This window comes from Balearica regulorum, chromosome Z (assembly GCF_011004875.1).
Source record: "Balearica regulorum gibbericeps isolate bBalReg1 chromosome Z, bBalReg1.pri, whole genome shotgun sequence".
Lineage (NCBI taxonomy): Eukaryota > Metazoa > Chordata > Aves > Gruiformes > Gruidae > Balearica > Balearica regulorum.
This window is the reverse complement of record NC_046220.1, coordinates 56048596-56068701: the sequence shown is the minus strand read 5'-3', so window position 1 is coordinate 56068701 and position 20106 is coordinate 56048596. Positions and strand designations below refer to the sequence as shown.

Genomic DNA, 20106 nt, shown 5'->3' with positions numbered 1-20106 from the left:
ATTGAAGAAAGGATCCTTGTCATCCTACAATTTAAAGAATAAGGTTACATTTGAAAGAAAAGATATTTTCATGTTGACTTGTTTAGCACAGAACTAATTATCTTTGCTGGATTTAATGGATAGAATTAGTAGCTTTTTGCTGGTTTTGTGTTCACAGCTACAAAATGTTTTTGCCTAAATGTGTGCGAGCAAAAATCCAAGACTACCACATTTTGACGAGAAAAAGAATAAGGTACAGGTTCCGCAAATTTATACAACAGTTTGGCCAATGCAAAGCTACTGCCAGAAACTTGAAACTTAAGTATCTTATAAATCTGGAAACCCTTCAGTCTGCCTTCTATTCAGAGGTTTTTGAAGTAAAAGAGCCTGGTGGAGATCCTTCTGGACAGGAGAGTTTTGCAACCATTGTAATAACTGGAAATGGTGGAATTCAGTGCTCAAGAGGAAAACTTAAAGACTGTGAGACACTGGCAGAGCAGGTAATTTCTTTTATTATTTTAATAATTGTGGAGTTTATCATGTAACAGACTAGATTGTGAAGAAATTTGGTTTGCCAGTTCACATTTCCAACAACCAGATGAACAAATAGAGCTACAGGGAGTTCAGTGCATTTGAGCTGATTTATTCTAGCTGATACCCACTGAGTCTTACAGCCTTGATTATTACACTTGTTTATGTATTAGGATGTACTTGCAGCTGTATAAATGGGGTATTCTGACTTGAATAAAATCTGTTTGCTTTCCTTTGATAACAAGTTGTCCTATCAAAGGAAAATACGTCTTGGATTTCCCGTGTAAGTAGGATTGGTGCTTCAGGTTACCTAGCCAGTGATGACCATGACTGATGGAAGAACCTTCTCTTAGACCCTTTCTTCATTCATACTGCATTCATCTCTTTGATAGCAGATTTTGCAGCTTGTACCACTCTGAATGACACCATGATGTTTTGGATTGTTAACAGACTTTCTAAACCTCTTTAATCGGGATGCTAATAACAAGTTCTCAGGAAAAAAAAAGTCATCACAAAAGGTTAATCAAAATCTTCCGTTGCTAATCCTCACAAAATACTACAGACCAAAGAAATATCTACAATAGAAAAAACCCATATATGAGTATTTCTATTCATTGTTCCTGGATCTTTGTGCATTTTTAAATTCATGCTCCTAGTGATGGTCACATAAACACAAAACTCCTTTATTTTTAATGGCATATTTAAGGTTTTATGATCCTCTTTGTAGCTAGCTTACAAGTTCAGAGTTGTAGGAATTCTAATGTTGAAAATAGGTGGGGTTTTTTAGTTGCTATTTATGTTATTGACATAATTAATATTTATTACAGGATTTACAAACATACTGTGATTTTCCTGATATCATTGATGTCAGCATTAAACAAGCAAGCCAAGAAGGCTCCAGTGAGAGAAGAATTGTCACAATTCACAAACAAGACAGCAAGAATCTGGTCTGTTTACTTTGCTTGCTGTTTTTGCAAATAGATGTTGCTTTGAGCAGGCTGTGTGATTGCTGTGGTATTTATAGTATTGTATAACCAATTACCATGTTAAACAAGCATGAGGTAAAACTAAATGCATTTCACCACTAAAAGCAGTGTATCAGAACACCAAAGGTCTTTTACATTCAAAACTCTGTGCATGGACTGAAATAGAAATAGATGTGTATAGTTGAGGGTAATTTCTGATACACAGATTGGTTCCTTTCTTTATTGGACTCTTAAACCTGAGTCTGTGGTTTTAACTATCAAGCATACTGTTGCTGTGCTGTCATAGCAAGCTGTCTTCCGGTGACCAGCACATTCAAAAAGGCTTCAAAAGGAAGGAAGGATGATACACAGAAAATCAGTATTGGGACAAAATGTCCTTGCTTTTCTGTCTAAAATTCTTTGAAATAGATCTTTAAAAAGTATTTTATACATTAAGTAAAAGGTTGTTTCAGTTTGAACTCCAGTGTTGCACTTGAGTCAGGTTTTCCAGCATAACTGTCACCTAGTTGTGTGGGGGTTTGATCCTGGCTGGAGGCCAGGTGCTCCCCAAAGCTGCTCTGTCACTGCCCTCCTCAGCTGGGCAGGGGAGAGAAAATATAACGAAAGGCTTGTGGGTTGAGATCAGGACAGGGAGAGATCACTCACCAGTTACTGTCATGGGCAAAACAGACTTAACTCAGGGAAATTAATTTAGTTCATTGTCAATCAAAGCAGAGTAGAGCTATGAGAAATAAAACCAAATCCTAAACCTCGCCCCCACCCCCTGCTTCTTCCCGGGCTCAACTTCACTCCCCATTTCTCTCCCTCCTCCCCCCCCCCCCCCCCCCCCACCCTCCCAGTGGCACAGGGGGACGGGGAATGGGGATTGTGGTCAGTTTGTCACATGTTGTCTCTGCTGCTCCTTCCTCCTCACACTCCTGCCCTGCTCCAGCATGGGGGCCCTCCCGTGGGATAGTTCTCCACAAACTTCTCCAGCGTGGGTGTCTCCCACGGGGTGCAGCCCTTCAGGAACAGACTGCTCCAGAGTGGGTCCCCCACGGGGTCACAAGTCCTGCCAACAAACCTGCTCCAGTATGGGCTCCTCTCTCCATGGTGCCACAGGTCCTGCCAGGAGCCTCCTCCAACACGGGCTTCCCATGGGGTCACAGCCTCCTTCAGGCATCCACCTGCTCTGGTGTGGGGTCCTCCATGGGCTGCAGGTGGATATCTGCTCCACCATTAACCCTCATGGGCTGCAGGGGAACAGCCTGCCTCACCATGGTCTTCTCCAGGGACTGCCAGGGAATGTCTGCTCTGGTGCCTGGAGCACATCCTCCCCCTCCTTCTTCGCTGACCTGGGTGTCTGCAGGGTTGTTTTTTCCACATCTTCTGTGGCTGCTGTTGCTGTTCCTCACCCACTTTTTCCCCTTCTTAAATGTTATCCCATAGGTGCTACCACCATTGCTGATGGGTTCAGCCTTGGCCAATGACGTGTTGTCTTGGAGCTGGCTGGCATTGACTCTGTCAGACATGGGGGAAGCTTCTAGCAGCTTCTCACAGAAGCCACCACTACCAAAACCTTGCCGTGCAAGGCCAGTACAAGTTGTTTCCTCATTTGTCTCTGTGACTGATCTGTGGGCCTTCAGGGCTCCCCACCTCAGACATTTGTGTGACCAGAGAGCTTCCTTCTCTGTGTGCGAAAAAGCTGCGTACAGATTTTGTACTACTTCTTGGTAAAAATAATTTTTAAAAATTAAAAAAAAATATTTCAATAAGCATTAACTGGTTTTATTGTCTCTAATGATGCTTTTTTAAAAAATGCATTTGGTTTACTTTCATTTATAGTAGAATTGTGATTCATATTCATGTACTGCATGAATGGCACAGAATCAAACACCTGTTAAGAATTTGAAATTTTTTCAAGGCTTTTTATTGAAACATTAGAGTAGCTGTTTCATCTGTGATGTGCATCTATGATACTGAGAGGATAACAATATTCTGGATTGGTGGAGGAGGCTTCCTTAATTTTGAGTCATTAAAATTCTCCTCAAAAATTCTCAGTAGTGGTAGTTAAGTGCTTGACTGCCTGTGCTTCTGTGGGTAAAAATTACTTTAAGAGCTTGTATAAAGAGGCTACTGAAGAGTAAGACAGTGTAGGGAAAAGTGCAGTAGCTGCCATTTTGCTTATGATTTGTGCGTGGACACTTTACATGCCAGAATTAGCTGAGGTGTAAATTAGAATTTGGGATTTAGTTTAACCTGTTACACAGCTAGTGGAATTCATTATAGAAATGTACTTTACACAGTTTTAGGATACATGGATTGATGAAAATGACTGGATTTCTAGGTCTTCTGTTTGTGGGGGTTTTCTGATCATGTTGAAACAACTGGGAAGATAGTTGTTTCCAGGTCCTCTTTTAATAAGGAGTTTGAGGACTTCATATTCTTAGCATGTAATCAAAAGCACCAGCTGTTTTTATTGCTGTCTAGTAAAGAATTTGCCAAGGAGTTGTGTTCAGCCACAAAGTGTGTCCCTCGTGTCATGGGTAAACTTGTGCAACAAGTACTAAACTCTGTTCTGTTGGTCTATGCTGCTGGATGAAATCTAGTGTGACTCTGTAGATGATAGAGTAACACTTCTCTGCTGAAGTAAAGACAGCCTTTAATGTTCTCATACAACTGTCAAACTATTAAGAAAATACAGATAATTACATTAAAATAGACTCTTATTTTCCTTTATTGGCAGTAATAAATGTGTTGTTACAGATGGATTTAATTTTGCCCTGTTCTTTCCAGTTCGACGTATTCTGCATAGACCTTTTCCACACCCCGTTTTCCTTTGACCACATTATTATTCTCCCTGCTTCCATCCATTGCACCTCTTTTCATAGTAGGTAAAGGTCAGCTTTCTATCTATGATCCAGCTGAGGATGCCAGTTTTTGGTGACTACTAGTTAAATTTTCAGGCAGGTACTTTTCTAGAGATTTTTGTTTGCTACTTGAAGGCAGCCCTATAAATCTTTGATAAGTGAAGGCTTTCCTTTAGGAAAAAAGTAGCACTGTGATGCCAGTGCAGTAGGTGTCTGCCATGCTGAGGTGTATGTACTCAGTTTTTCCTTTTCAAATCTTCCCTCTTGTCAGCATTCCTCTGCTGTTTCATATATTTAGAGTAAGAGGGTTTTTTTACAGCAAATTGGTTTGGGTTTATTCGAACATTGAAGATTTCATAACAAGTTCTAGGTGGCACCAAGAAGGTAGAACTATATGAACAGTAATTAAAAACAGTCTGGATGTCTTTAATGTATGCATATATTTATATCTTTTATACCATTACCATATTCAGGAATTTTGTGTGCCTATTAAAAACTGAAATTCTCATTCTCTCTCTCTTCCCTTGTCCCATTCTACCATGGAAATTTAACAGGAGGCTGAATTTCAGTCATTAAGAGAAGCTCTCTCCTTTGTATCATTAATTGATGGATATTACAGATTAACTGCGGATGCACACCATTATCTCTGTAAAGAAGTAGCACCACCATCAGTCCTTGAAAATATCCAAAGCAACTGCCATGGACCAATTTTGTAAGCAATTTTTAGCAATATAACAAGGTGATATTCTTTTTGAAAGATGAACTTTAGTTGACTGTGAAACATGATGGACATCTTGAAGTGTGTATTTATTACATTTATGTAACAAAATGCTTTACTTTTTTCTTATTTTTCATTTTACAAAATACAATGCATTCTTGACGTATTATAAAAAAATAAATTGAAAGATCCAGGCTTGAATTTTCTTCCCTTAGAATTCTTTTTCTCTTCAAGAGATACAGGCAGCAAAGTCATGATGCTGATTATACAGAATTACAGTTACTACCATGGCAGCAACATACAGTTTCATAGACAGAGGATCTCATGTTTTCCTGCAGCCTTTAGCAGTTATATTAGATGGGTTGTCAAGGGGGAAAAAGGAAAATTTAGATTAACAGTATCCTCAATACTTGAACAAGGATTGCAGTAAACTACTAGCCATATAAATTGGAGAGTTTGTTTTTAAGGAATGTTGCCTCCTTGTTTGCTTGCTTTGTTTGGTTTGGGGGTTTTTTAGAGGAAGAATTTAGTACCTTCATTGATTTGATTTTTTTATATATATATAGCTTATATAGTGTTGTTTATTGTTTGCAGAAGTGCACTTGGGAGCTTAGAAATGTTTTGTTAGGCTGCATTAAATGAGTATTTGCTTTAGCTACAGAAAGCTTGAAAGCTGATATATGCAAGGTATGTTGCATGAAACTAGCATTGTCTACCCAGCTGATACAGAACTATTCTGTAAATTTCACAATGACAGAAAGAGGATAGGTGCCATAACCTTCACAAGAGATGGAGGAGAGGGATGTAGAGCTATACAGTTCTAATCACATTTCTTGCACTAATGAATTACGCTGTGTATTGACCTTTATTTAGGGCTGCTTAGAAGGATTTGCAATGAATCTAGACCTTTCCAAGCCATTTTGTTCCTCATTCCCTGAGGTGGATAGAAATCACCAGTTAGCAAGGCTTGTTTAAGGGAAAATTGGTTCTTGTAGTAAGAAATGATTTTTATTTTCAGCTCCTCTTTCTTGTTACACCTTTCCCAAGTTAAACCCACATTTTCTACCCACACAAATATTTTGCTAGTTTTAGCTTGGTTTTTAGACAGTTTTATTACAGCTTCTTTCTTAGTCGATGTTGAAAGTCATATCATAAGCCTAAGGGTATATACTTTTTTAGGCTCTAAGATTTGTCATCAAATAAAATTGTGGTGTATTCAGTATTAAGAATTTTTATGTACTGCTCTCTGCATAAGCAGCCACCCTAAATATTGGAAAACAAAGGGACAAAAAGTTTAACTTAATTTTTTCAATTTTTTACAGCTTCCTTTAAGAGTTTGAAGTGTTGTTGTATTAGATACCTGATAATAGTGCTCATTGGCCAATCACTGATGTTCCTGGATTTTGAAATTATGCAACATTAAACATTTTGTTTTTACTATAGCATGGACTTTGCTATCAGTAAACTGAAGAAAGCGGGTAATCAGACTGGTTTCTACGTTCTTCGTTGCAGTCCTAAAGATTTCAAAAAATACTTCCTCACCTTTGCTATAGAGGTTTGTATTCTGCCTTAGTATCTGTACAATATTCATTGTGTTATAATAATGAGCATGGGATGTTCAGTAAATGATTCTGAATTTTCTCTTCAGAATGTTTGTCTGATGTGTAGCTACTTCCATCAAATTGACCAATGTTCAGGGTCTTAGGAGAAACATTACAATACTTGTATGGTAAAGAATTGGTAATGACACGTGCTATGTGCTTGGGAGAACAAGATAGGTGGAGGGAAGAGAGCTTGACAGTTCTGGGGATGGTGACATGGCTCTTGGGACAGCAATAAGTGTTTGGGTAATGGCGCAGTTTGGTTTTTTTCTTTTTTTTTAAGGTTTGGGTTTTGTAGTTGGATTTTTTTCCTGGGATTTCTACCCTCCATAGCCCACCCACCGAAACAGGGCTTAGACTGACTATACAGCCCTCAGTGATCTGAGAGTGTCTCTCCCTCACAGGTGGTTCTGGGTTTGGGTCCTGTCCCCATCCCTAGTGCTGGGCCAGCCAGATTATTTGGCAGCTGTTAGGTCAACACAGATCTCCTGCTAGATATCTGGTGTTAGCTAGAGTGGGAGCCACCCTTGAAATGCCTGCAATTCTCATGCAGCTGAAGAACCAGATGTACCTCTTCTCTGTGAGATTGCAGTTAATAATAATACAGTATTTTAATATTGCTGTTACATAATTGCGTGATCTTGTTCCAAGCATGGGATTCTTTTTAAATGACAGAGCACCCTTTGGGTTTTTAATGAGGGAAGGTAATACATGGGTTTTCCTGCTGGTTTGCAGCAAGCTAACAAGTTCATTAAATAGTGTCGGAGATATGCACCTCTCTGAAAATGACAAAATAATGTTGCTGTGTGGATAGAGAAGCCATTTTAAGATCAATTTCACAAAAATTTTATGTCCAGTCATTGAAGTGTCTTTGATAAGGAAGTTTTTAGACTAAGAGATCAGTCCCTGAGCAAGTTTAGCGAGTTAAAGTCTGAGAGTTAAGCCTGACCTGATCTAGCCATGTTTGGGTTTGGTTTTTTCTGTCCAGTTCTGATTCTTTCAGGACAAGTCATTAGAAAGCTTTGGAAATTCAGAAGTTATTGGAACATTTTCCACAGTGTTGACATGAAGGACCTTGAAAGCACTATTAAGAGCTTCTCTTGTTTAAAAATGTTTAATGGGATCTTTTCAAGGCTCATTATAAAAATAGTGCATATTGAAAATTTGTGCTAGGAACTAATTGCTTAGAACTGCACTGTAGATGGCAGAAAAATAGAAATACAGCTGAAATGTCCAAAACAACACGGAGTATGAGCATTTGGGCTATTGCTTCCAACAAAATTTTGTTTTGCTATTACCCCCATGTAAGAGTGAAGAAGCTATTATTACTAGCTCTGAAGGATTTTTCCTAGGATCCATCATCTGTTTTCCGTGATCCATCTTTGCCGATTTCATAACATTTGCTTTGTCTTAGCATCAGCATCCTAATTCCAGTGATGGGGAGTAGAATCATGTTTTCTCAGAAAAAATATTACATAGCAAGAACAAAATAACAAATTATGGTAATATTTTGCTAAAGCATTCTTTCTTTAATTAGTAGAGTGCTATACATTTATATAAGCTTTTAAATACTAAATATTGATAAATTTTATTTTTCATGGAAAAAATCTCTGCAGCGTGAGAATACCACTGATTATAAGCACTGCTTAATTACGAAGAATGAGAATGGAGAATATAATCTTAGTGGAACAAAGAGAAGTTTTGGTAATCTTAAGGATCTGTTGACCTGTTACCAGACAGAAACTGTCCGTTCAGACAGCATAATTTTCCAGTTCATCAAATGCTGTCCTCCAAAACCAAAAGGTAAGAGAAAGATTATTTCTAAGCTTAAAAATAAATTAATATTAAATGACTCTCAGGTAGGTAGAGATATATGTTTGTGTGGGTTTTTTAAATTTCACTGACCTATTTGTCCATCTGAGTCATAGTTTTCAGTTTTACTGCCTGCCAAATTTTACTTTGTTATTGATGGTCTTCCAGAAAGAATCATGGTAGCCAGTTTTATGATTAGAAGCAAAATTAGTTTCTTAATTGTAGTAGATTTTGTGCAGCAGCATTTCTTCTTCAATCAAGTGTTTTCATATCTTGAGAAGGAAAGAGGTACTAAATGTATCATTTCTTGCTGAGGATAGTTCCATAAGTGATGGAACCAACAATGCCAGTGAATTTCTTTCATTGTTGACGTCTTAGCTGAATTATGGCAAGGCTGTGGTGTGATTTCAGCTTCTCTTTAACACTGAAAAATATACATGGAATAGAGTTCCTGCCCAAGGAGTGTTTTGGTTTTTTTTCTCAAATTTACAGTAAAGGTTTTTGCCTAGCTTTGATATTCATAGTATCTTTCTCCTTTATGAATTCTGATAACACCTGCCCTTTTCACTTTATAATAAGTAGTACTAATTACAGTCAATATTAGTCTTTGTCTCAATCCAAGTCCCTATTTAAACAAAAACTTGAGAGAACAGACTATTTGATATCACTTTTACCTCTCTCAAATTTGATTGAAATTAGCCAATAGATTCAAAAGCTTAGAAAAGAGATTTGACAAGTAAATACATATGTACATTACAGAGAATAATTTTGTAACCTTATTTTTATCAAAAAATTATATGCATCAGCATTTTGTATTATTGAATAAGTATGATCACACATGCATGCATGCATATACCTACAAATATGTACCTATCAGCTTTAGTTTTACTAACAGATCTCCTCTACTTTGTGGAGAGGCTTTTTTCAGAATCACTCAAAGAATAATTCCTCTGGTAAATGTAAGGCAATCAGGATCACTAAAGTGCTGCTGGGGCAAAAATATGTAAAAGCTTTAAAGAGGTGTCAGAAAGATATGCACATCTTTAACAGAATGACTTCATAATATAGAAAAAGGTGACTTACATCCCTTACATTAGTTTTTGTTAGTTTAACAGCTTCTCATTAATAATCCTTCTGAAATAATATTAGTTTAGTTTTATATTTTACAAATTTACTTTGTCTTTCTTTTGCCTACTCTCTTTCTTCTACCAGATAAATCAAATCTCCTGGTCTTCAGAAGCAATAGTGTTTCTGATGTGCCTTCATCACCTACACTACAGAGACACAACAATGTCAACCAGATGGTCTTTCACAAAATCCGGAATGAGGACTTGATCTTTGTAAGTCCATTAGTTGCTTCTTCCACTGCAGATGGTTGGTTTAATACATACTAAGTTTTAAAAAACTCAGTATATGTTTAAAAGAGCCTTAACAGAGCTAGGAGATTTCGCTGTAATCTTTCACTAAAGTTGTGAGAGAAAAGAATTTTTTTAAAATTTTGCATTAATACAATTAATTGGGTTTTTTAAATAAGTGTCCTTTTGACTGAAGTAGCAGTTGTTTTCTTTACTTCTAGGGATGTCTAATTACATCTTTATAACAGCAACTCCTTCCTGTCTGGTTCTTGCAGCAAGTTATTTTCTGAGATCCTTGAGGAGTCAATATAAAATAAGCAAAGATTTAAGCTGTTTCTGGTACAGTTGCCTATTTGTCCCCTCAATCTGACACTCTAGAGGTGCGCTAGGTGTAAAGATTTACATATGCGTTACTTAGGGTGGATCCTTGAGAGATCTTTTGCAAAACAGGTGGAGATTTCTGATTTTATTTTTTTTTCTCATCTGTATCCTTCCTGTCTTTTAGGAGGAGAGTCTTGGACAGGGCACGTTTACTAAGATCTTCAAAGGTGTAAGGAAAGAAGTGGGAGACTATGGCCAGCTCCATCAAACTGAAGTTCTTTTAAAGGTGCTGGATAAAGTGCATAGAAACTACTCTGAGGTTGGTGTCATTGACTACTATACAACATTTGTCCATGCTATGCTGAACATTACTTTTCTTACAGTAAATTAGTATTTGTTATATGGTAGAGGGTTGTATGTTGAACCAAGCTCATTCTTGGCCATGTGACACTGGGAGGGTGGATTTGAGACTGGCTTTGGGAAGTACATGAATGTACTTTATTTCTCCTCTTCTCACCATCCGTCAGAGAATTCAGAGCTACCCACTGAAAGCCAGAGAACAGTTTCTTTGTGCAATACAAGTACCACAGGGGAGGTGGTATGGCCACAGAATTATCTTTAACAGTAAATTCATTATGTGTATGAGGTATGATAATTTATGTAAAATTAGTTTCTTTTGGTAGACTATCTTCAGTGTTCTGGGGTCATACTGATTCTCCAGTAAAATCAACATTTCACATCAAGTCATAAAATATTGAAGTATTTATGTATGAGAAACACTTGCCATATGTAGAATCATCTGTATTAGACTTAGACTTTTCACTGTTTGAGTGAAGCTGGAGCAAACCTGAAATGCCTTTGTGCAAAAACTGGTAATGTAATTGAGCCCAAGATTGTGTATGTGAGAATTTAATTGTAAAGACTTTAATAAGATGTGGTAATGTTTAATATATTAATATAGTTTTGTATAGCTGTATGATGATATAATTGTATGAAATTCCTAATTAATCTAGCTGTATTTACAGCAAGCCAAGAGAACCAATCCATTGTTTACTGAACTTTTCAATTGCTTAAGACAAATCTGTATGAAAATGTAAGCAAAAAAGGAAAAAAAAAATTCTTTACCTAATATTCAAAAGCAATGGAGGTGTACACTTTGAAAAATTGAAAACAATAAAGAAACTATAACCCATATTTTAATTTTAATAAGCTAATACATTTGCATTCTACAGTTAAGTGAAAATCAGTTGTTAAAAGGACTAAGAGTACAGAAATGCAAATATAGTCACCTGAATGAAAACGTGCTAATTTTGACCTCCTTTTGTTGGGTGAATAGTCAGTACACAAGCAAGTATAATTGGAGATGCCACTGAAGAGAATAAAAAAATTAAAGAAATAAAACCATCTGAAACCTCCCTGACAAGGTTAGCTAAGGTCTTGCAGTAGTGGATGACTGATATACTACTTCTGGTCTTTTAATAATGTGCTATGAAGAAATAAATTGGAAACTGAACATTATGAAAGAATAAATTGGAAACTGAACAGTGTGTCATGAATTTGTCTGATGTTTACTTTACTTAATTAACTGAAATGGAAGAGAAGATTCTTTTTAAAATGTGGAGATATACTTGCCTGCAGAAGATGACTGCTAACCTCTCTGGAATATGGATTATCAGTTAAAAAAAAAACAAACAACAACCAAAACCACCACAAAACCCCACCAAACCTAATACAACCACAAACAATATAAAATATGTTACACAGGATCTTTGCAATGAGGTGGAAGTTGAAATGTTTTTAAAAATGTACGTGGTTTAATAGATTTATTAGAAATCATGCAATGTTTTGGGGGTTTGTTTTCACTGTTTTTTATTCTCTCTCAATCTCTCTCTCTTCTCCCTCAAAGTCCTTCTTTGAGGCAGCAAGTATGATGAGCCAGCTTTCTTACAAACATTTGGTGTTAAATTATGGAGTCTGCGTATGTGGAGAGGAGAGTAAGTAGAAATTAGCTATCTTTTTGTACTAATTTTATACAGCTGTTGTTAGTTTGCCATTGTTTCTGGGTAAAAACGGGAAAAAAAACCAAAACAAAACAACCTGACACACTAGCTGAACACACCCAACACATGTTCACATTGCAGTAGTATTACTACTGAGAACCAGTAATATGATGATAACAAAGAAGATGAAAAAATTGTGTAAATACAATCAGTGTGAATAGTAACCTCTGTAAATGACTCAGTCATGTCTGTTCTATCCGCAAATCTCACTTTTGAAAAGTTTTACTGAATTTCTGAAACTAGCTTTTGAAATGCCAGAAAAATTGCACTTCTACCTTTTATCAACTGTGGTTAGCTAGAAAGGGAAGTGCTTGACTACCCAAGAAAATCTTCATTTACCGTGATCAGAAACTGCCCCCCTTTCCCACGCATGTGCTGACTTTGTGAGCACAAATATGGCTTTGGGGAGTTTGGGTTAGAGATCCCATTCTGAAAACATGAGGTTCCATTATTTCAACAAAACCACTACAAAATATAAACAAAGGTAAAATCTTTGCATTGTCTACAGAAGAAGAATGTGTTTTCAGTTCAGATTACAGCATTGTGACTGTTTGTTAATAAGGTTGGTTTTAAGAACACTTGATATACATTTATAACATCTTGTAATGAAATCTTAATTTTGAACACTAGTAATATGCTTATGTGTGCTATCTTTGAATATGTCCTGCTGAGTCTCACTTCGGCAGTTTTTCCTCTTCATTCAGTCTTTGGGCAGAAATGTCGGTTTGCCCTAAAACCATGTTTTTCTGTGATTAGAAATTTGTAATAAAAGGAAGCATTTTATAAGAACTGTATAAGCATATTATGTAGACAGTTGCCTGCATTGAGAGAAGGAATTTGCAAAAGGTGGGGTGGATTCTGTTTCAGGCGTTGCTTCTCTGAGATTGTAAAAGGCACAGCACCGTGTTTGGCAAAGAACTTGTTATACCAGTTCTTTGCAAAAATGCCCATAAGTGATTTTTCTAGTTTATTCATTGTACCATGCAGAGAGACTACATATAAAATTTCAGGTAGATCAAGTGTATAATTTAAAAAAACAAAACAAAACACCACAACCAAAAAAAAAAAAACCCCACACCAAACCCTAAAGATGTATATGGTTACGTATTTCTCCTTTAAATCACAGTTGCCCTCTATAGGTGGTGCTATTTCTGAAGGCAAGAGACAGACCTATTACAGTTTAGTAAGAGACAGTTACTAAGAAATAGGAAGAAAGGCTGTTATTTTTTCTGTGGAAAACTGCAGCTGAAGGCAAGAATTCAGTCATGCAATTTGAAATTATTGTGTTGATACTGATGAAGACTGTGCAGCACTGTGAAATGGATCTTGTTTCTCGGGTTATTCACTGGATGACTGCATGAAGGCATGTGTCATATATATACACTTTTTTTTAGTGCACAGCACATATTAGTCTGTTTTCAAGAGCAGCATCTTTTGTCAGCAAAGCATATTTTTCAGTAAGAATATAGATTATAAACAACTATGATCTGAATGACTTGACTGACTTGACATTGTTTGACTTACTACATTGATATTTCAGTACACTTCTATGCTTTATCAGAAGTTATGTTATTTATTGTGCCCTTTCAGCAAGGGTGGAAGGCTGCTCACTGGTTTTGTTAAGGTAGAAACCTATTCTGTAAAAAAAGCTATTAAATCTAGTTATTTTGCATTTGAGAAGAAATTAGGTAAACTTCCACACCCTGAAAAAGTATAAAGAACATAGAATATTTGTGGCAATACTCAGATGTCATATAGCTTCAAATTTCAGTTTACTAACAAGGTGTCAAAGAAAGAGATGGGTAGTACTGGAGTAATGAATCTTTTCTGAAATTCCATTATTTGTTGTTGATTTTAATTGTTACTCTTTTTACCATTTTGAATCAGACATCCTTGTACAAGAATATGTAAAATTTGGATCCTTGGACACATATTTGAAAAAGAACAAAAACGTTATCAATATCTTGTGGAAGCTGGAAGTAGCCAAACAGTTGGCATTAGCCATGCATTTTCTCGTAAGTATTCTTTGGGTTTGTTAATGGCCGAATTCAAGTGTTTCAGGCTAATGCATGTAGAATGGCTAAGCTATTACCCTACTTCTTGAAACTCTGGAGGTATTTGAAAACAGGCTGGCTATATACCAGATAATTAGTGGATAGCCAAGGACAGACCTTTGTCTTCCACAAAGTGTAATTGAATTTCCCATTCTTTTTTAATGCTCTATGGTTTAGTGTGAAATAAAACCACATTTCCAGTATTTTATTTTTTTTTCTCTTTCTCCTCAAGGAATCAGTTCTCCCTAGTTTTCCCACTTCAGCTCATGATGCTGAACATAAATTATTTCCTGGTAGTGTTAGTAGTTAAGCACTGGGAGGGGAAAACATTGTACTGTTCAAACTGCTAGTACATTCGTTTTGTGCATTGGGTCCCAACCTTACAGTATATTTAATGCAACATAAAGACCGTTATTCAAGACAAAATATGTGATTAAATGAATCTTCCCTTTAACAGACTTTAAATAGATCATATTGATGGATCGGTATACTTCTGAGTTAATATACATAATGTAGTTTTAAACTTGAAACTTTAGGTAGTTTAAGTAGGTAGTTAAAGTGAATGAAAATTGGCTAGAAACTATAACTCTGAGGAACTGATTAAATGTCTGAGATTTGATCAGCTTAATCGGACTGTTATTTTCTTTGCTGGTTTCCCTCATGCTGTGAAGTATTGGCTTTTAAATACCATAAGATTTTTTTGTCAGTATGTAAAAGATGCATTTCTGTTCATAGGAGGATAAAGGCCTTGTTCATGGAAATGTCTGTGCAAAAAACATCTTGCTTATCAGAGAGGAAGACAGGAAGTCTGGAAACCTTCCATTTATAAAACTAAGTGATCCTGGCATCAGTATTACAGTTTTGCCAAGAGACAGTAAGTCTTTGTCAGCTTTCTTGTTTAATGTTTCTGACTTGAAAACTAAGTTTGATAGGTTTTTTTTTCCTGACCGCTATCTAAGATACTTCTGTTATAGTAAGTTCCTTCATCCATCTGTCACTTTAAAATAATATCTGCAGTCCTAGTCAGCATTTCTGAGTGTATCTTCTTTATCAGCAAATAGCTACAGGAAATAAAGCCACAATTCTCCGTTGTGTGAGGGTTTTTTCCTGTTGTTCTCATTTTCAACTTTTTTCTCACTGGTATTAGTATGCTGTAGTGTACCATGAGTAAGTCTGTTGCATGCAAGAAGCTGCTGGACTTAGTATCCTATTATTGATCAAGATTAAATTGTATTTTATAGCTTGGAGGACCTTTCATAGCTGAAAATAAATGCACTTTTGAAAATGCTGCCCAGCCGTTGAAAATCATCTTCAGTGCATTTCTTGGTGAATACCTGAAGCCACTTGATGATGCTAAAATACTGGATTATCATCTGCAGTTGAGGCTGTTCTAATGCCTTATAAACAGCAAAATTCATTAAATGAAAAGAAATTAAAAGTGTGTGCAAGATTGTTATGCTAATGAAACTGATGTCACCTTACTGTTCTTTACCTAGTCTTTTTAATCATTTTGGAAAAGTGAACACACTTTATACTTGGTAATTTTATACATGCCAATGAAATCATGCATCTAAGAAACTATAGGCAATGCAGGTCAATATTTTCTAATAACCTGTTTAAACTCTCCCTTTTTAAATGAGGAGCCTACCTTAATCTTATGAGATCTCATTTTAAGGACCTCTAAGTCTACATCAGTGCAATACCATCTTTTAACTTGTTACTACAATCAGTATCAAAAGCTTAAAAATCAAATTGTATAAAATTCCTTGTTATGGCGTCCTTTACTGTGCCAGAATGTGCCAACCATTACTTTTTACTCTTTGTCATCTAGTTCCTTTGTGGCAGCTACTATATCTTGGTAACAGTGGGGGAAATACAGAAGTTGGAGCAAAAATACAATGTGGAAATGATGTTAAGGTAGTCTTATAACATTAGGCTCATTTTACAATAAAAGTAATGGTCTTCCATTCTGAGTCATAAATATTATTTTTATATATATTATGTAGCTTTTTTTTTTAGGCAGGAACAAAAACTTGGAAAGGTACTAATAGCACATTACAGAATGAAATACCTATGTGTAATAAAGTGATTTTTACTAAATCAAGTATGTTATAGAATTTTCTGATTTTATTATTCACCTTAACATGATGTTTCTTTTGTGTGATTGCACAGTTCTTCTTGAACGAATACCATGGGTTCCACCTGAATGTATTGAGAATCCCAAACAATTAAGCCTGACGACAGACAAATGGAGTTTTGGTACTACTCTGTGGGAAATCTGCAGTGGAGGAGACAAACCTCTGAGTGCCCTGGATTCTTCAAGAGTAAGTATTACTGGGTCTGCAGGCATAACAGTGTTCTTTGGACACTTCTAATTTAAAACATCTGCTGTTATAACAGTATCAGCATGTAAAGTGATGTGGCCTGTGACCACTGTAGGAAAAGAACACTTTTACTGTCTGATAATGATCAGAAGTGATGACTTCAGGTTTGTCTTTATGTTGTTTGTTTTGATTTTTATGAGGACAAAGTACAGCATTGCTAGAATTCTCTTGTTCGTGTTTCTATCGTTTGTTGCAACAGTGTATCAGTTTAAGCAAAAAGTATTTCTAACAATGTATATGGATTTTAATTGGCATTATTCTAGTAATTCAACATCTTAAATACTGTAAGACTTTGTGTGTTGCAAACAATTCTACTATTTTAGCTAAACCAGAAATGTTAACTTTGTCTCAGTTAGGGGCAGGGGGTGGAGGGGATACATGTTCCGTAAAAATATTATTTCTTATGTATTTGCTTCTTTAGTTGGAAACAAAAAGATTATTTCCTTTGCTATGGTACATAGATTTGTAGTATTATTTTCATAAATGGACTGTTACCTTCTCACAAAGCCTGATCTCAGGTGGTGTAATCAGCTCTTACCATAAGCTCCAAGGTCTACCTAGACCTAGCTGATACATATCTAGTTATTTCAGAAGTTGCCCTCCTCTCCTGTACTAATCCACATTCTTTCATAATATTCACGAAGCTTTTTACAACTGGAGGAGCTCAGCCAGCTCACAGGTGGATAGAATTTTCTGCTGGACCCATCCAGTTGAGGTTTTATGAAATTACCAGCAAAGGAGACACCATTTTTCTCATTATCCTTCTCTATAGTCTTATCTTCCATGAGTAACTGACTGGGAATTTCTGAGCTAATTACTCTAAATTATGCCAGTCTTGCTACATTGTCAGCCTTGGCTTTTGATGTGAATTGGTCAGATGTACATTTGGTGAGATAACAAGTCCAGGTTGAGAACTACATGTTTTGGCTGCTCTGCTGAGAATGTTAAGGCTTCTGCAGCTTTTCATGGTTGTATATTAAAATGGCTTTTATCTATTTACTTCCAGAAACTACAGTTTTATGAAGATAGGCACCAGCTTCCTGCCCCCAACTGGACGGAGCTAGCAAACCTTATAAACAACTGCATGGATTACGAGCCAGATTTCAGACCTTCGTTTAGAGCAATTATACGTGACTTGAATAGTTTATTCACTCCAGGTGAGTCTGTGATACAACAAGAATGCACTAGGCAAAAAGAGCCTTGATTCCTGTCGGTTCATTTTCATATGGTGCCTTCCTTTTTGGTATGTCAACCCATACCCATTCTCCAAAGCCGCCCCAGAAATCTGAGTTCATAAGAACACTATGTTAGTGCTTTTTAGATGTGCTAAAAGAGAACACATTAAACGTTAGCATTATCGTTCAAAGCAGTTTTCTAGTTCGATTAATGTCTATCCCAAACAGTCTAGTCTCTTAACCAAGTGTGCTATGTTTGTGAATGTCTTTTTTTGCTCAATAAAATAGTTTCCTTTCTTTTTTTCCAAGTAGAAGATGCATGTTATCACAAGGCCTTGTGAGGTTTACATTTCTCCCCTCTGCAGTAGTGGAGTTGTTGCACAATAGGAGCTAAATTTGAAATACAATAGGCCTGCAAAAACAAAATTGGGAAATTAAAGCAAGACTTGCTCTGACTTAGGACAAGTTATTTGGCTTTTTTGTAAAACATTAATTTCTATAGAGTATTTTGCAAGGACAAAAAAAGTGGTTGTTCATATTCTACTGAGCTTGGGGTGTGCCAAGCAAAGGCAGAACATGCCATGATTGTAGTTTCTTCATTCTCCTGTTTGCTTTTCTGTGCCTCCTGTTCTCTTTCTCTCTTCCCTTCTTCTTCCTACCCCTCAGATTATGAGCTGTTGACAGAAAGTGACATGTTACCAAATATGAGAATTGGAGCACTTGGATTTTCCGGCGCTTTTGAGGATCGGGACCCAACACAATTTGAAGAAAGACATCTTAAGTTTTTACAGCAGCTTGGCAAGGTAGGATGTTTTGAAATTTTCTAATTACCTAGGAAAGAACTGTCTTTTTTCAGTTATCTTCCAATGATGTCATATACACTATTTACATTGAAACCTCTGTTAGAGAAATTAATAATTTCAGTCATATCTGACCACAACCTGCAGTTCCTTTACATCTTTTTTTAGTAGCACAATATCATTAGATAGAGGAAAGATAGCTGACCTCTACAATGAATCTGGTCACACTGAAAGGCTAAAATCTTTTTCAGTAATGCAGACCTGCATCTGACTTTTTTTTTAATATATGGTATTCATTTAAAAATATTCCAGAGGAGTCTTGCAGACAACTAGTGGGGTTGGGGTTTTTTTGTGCGCACATATTCTGAGAAGTCTGAATATGCAGTCCCTAAATTCAGTAACATCTTTGAGATATATGTAGGCCTTGAATTTTTTAGGTTTTAGAAATCAGCATTTGGTTACTAGTTTTGCAAGTCATTACAGCGTGGCTGTGTGAAAGCATGCCTAGACAGATGACCAAGTGCAGCTGACAGATCTTCACCAAGTACCATTTTTCCAGAATGGTTCCTTGCTGTTCTATGTTTTTTATTGACATGATAGCTACATATTCCTTTGGCTCCAAGTACTAGCGAAAGCAAGCCTAAAAGCAAAGTAGCAGAACTACTTCTATTTGCAGATGGTTCGTTGTTGGCTATAAAAGGTAGCATAGCACAGGGAGAGGAACAGAATGGTAGATGATGACTGCATAAAGGAAGATAAAGAAAATTTAAACAGAGAAAGGGAAGAACATTGAAACAAATGGGGGAAGAACCCCCAAGAAATAAGAGAATTAAGAGCTAAGAGGAAACTAAATGAGGGGGGTTTGCGAGTGCAGGAAAGGAGTATGCCAACTGACAGTTTGGAAGTGCAAGTGGAAATTTGTGAAGAAGGGGGAGAAAATGAATGGACATTGTCCTCCTTTCCTTGTCCTTGTTTATTCTGGTGGTCTTTGCTTCCTTTCATAGAGTGATTCTTACTCTTATGGAACTGTTACCTATGATCCTGCACTCTTTTTCTCTCAGGGAGGTTTTATGGCATTTCAGTTAATTGTGGTCACTTTAATGCTAATAGACTGAGCACTGAGGCAGTATGAGCAAGCACTAAGAAAGAGACAATGTTGTGGACTTGTTTTTAATTCAAGTATTTCCATTTGTGATCTAGGGAAATTTTGGCAGTGTTGAAATGTGTCGATATGACCCACTGCAGGATAATACTGGAGAAGTGGTGGCTGTTAAAAAGCTGCAACACAGCACAGAAGAGCACCTTAGGGATTTTGAAAGAGAAATTGAAATACTTAAATCTCTGCAGCATGATAACATTGTTAAATACAAAGGAGTGTGCTACAGTGCAGGTATGTGCTATGTTGAATATACCTTTAGGTGTACACCTAAGTGTGCATACTGAGAAATTCGGAGAGGTAAGTGTTCATTAAAGTCACTGAC

At 36.6% G+C, this 20106-nt stretch overlaps 1 protein-coding gene across 5 annotated transcripts in view; it reads left to right on the top strand.

Moving 5' to 3' along the window:
* The window catches only part of JAK2 (Janus kinase 2), a 100722-nt gene that overhangs the window by 68304 nt on the left and 12312 nt on the right, over nucleotides 1-20106 (top strand). For all 5 annotated transcript variants that reach the window (XM_075741026.1, XM_075741025.1, XM_075741029.1 and 2 more), the window contains 14 exons: nucleotides 158-479; nucleotides 1338-1457; nucleotides 4900-5057; nucleotides 6507-6618; nucleotides 8281-8467; nucleotides 9689-9816; nucleotides 10337-10471; nucleotides 12059-12146; nucleotides 14100-14227; nucleotides 15002-15140; nucleotides 16439-16590; nucleotides 17657-17807; nucleotides 18492-18628; nucleotides 19826-20015. In XM_075741026.1, the coding sequence (XP_075597141.1) occupies nucleotides 158-479; nucleotides 1338-1457; nucleotides 4900-5057; nucleotides 6507-6618; nucleotides 8281-8467; nucleotides 9689-9816; nucleotides 10337-10471; nucleotides 12059-12146; nucleotides 14100-14227; nucleotides 15002-15140; nucleotides 16439-16590; nucleotides 17657-17807; nucleotides 18492-18628; nucleotides 19826-20015 (2147 nt within the window). The remainder of the gene's footprint in view (nucleotides 1-157; nucleotides 480-1337; nucleotides 1458-4899; nucleotides 5058-6506; nucleotides 6619-8280; nucleotides 8468-9688; nucleotides 9817-10336; nucleotides 10472-12058; nucleotides 12147-14099; nucleotides 14228-15001; nucleotides 15141-16438; nucleotides 16591-17656; nucleotides 17808-18491; nucleotides 18629-19825; nucleotides 20016-20106) is intronic.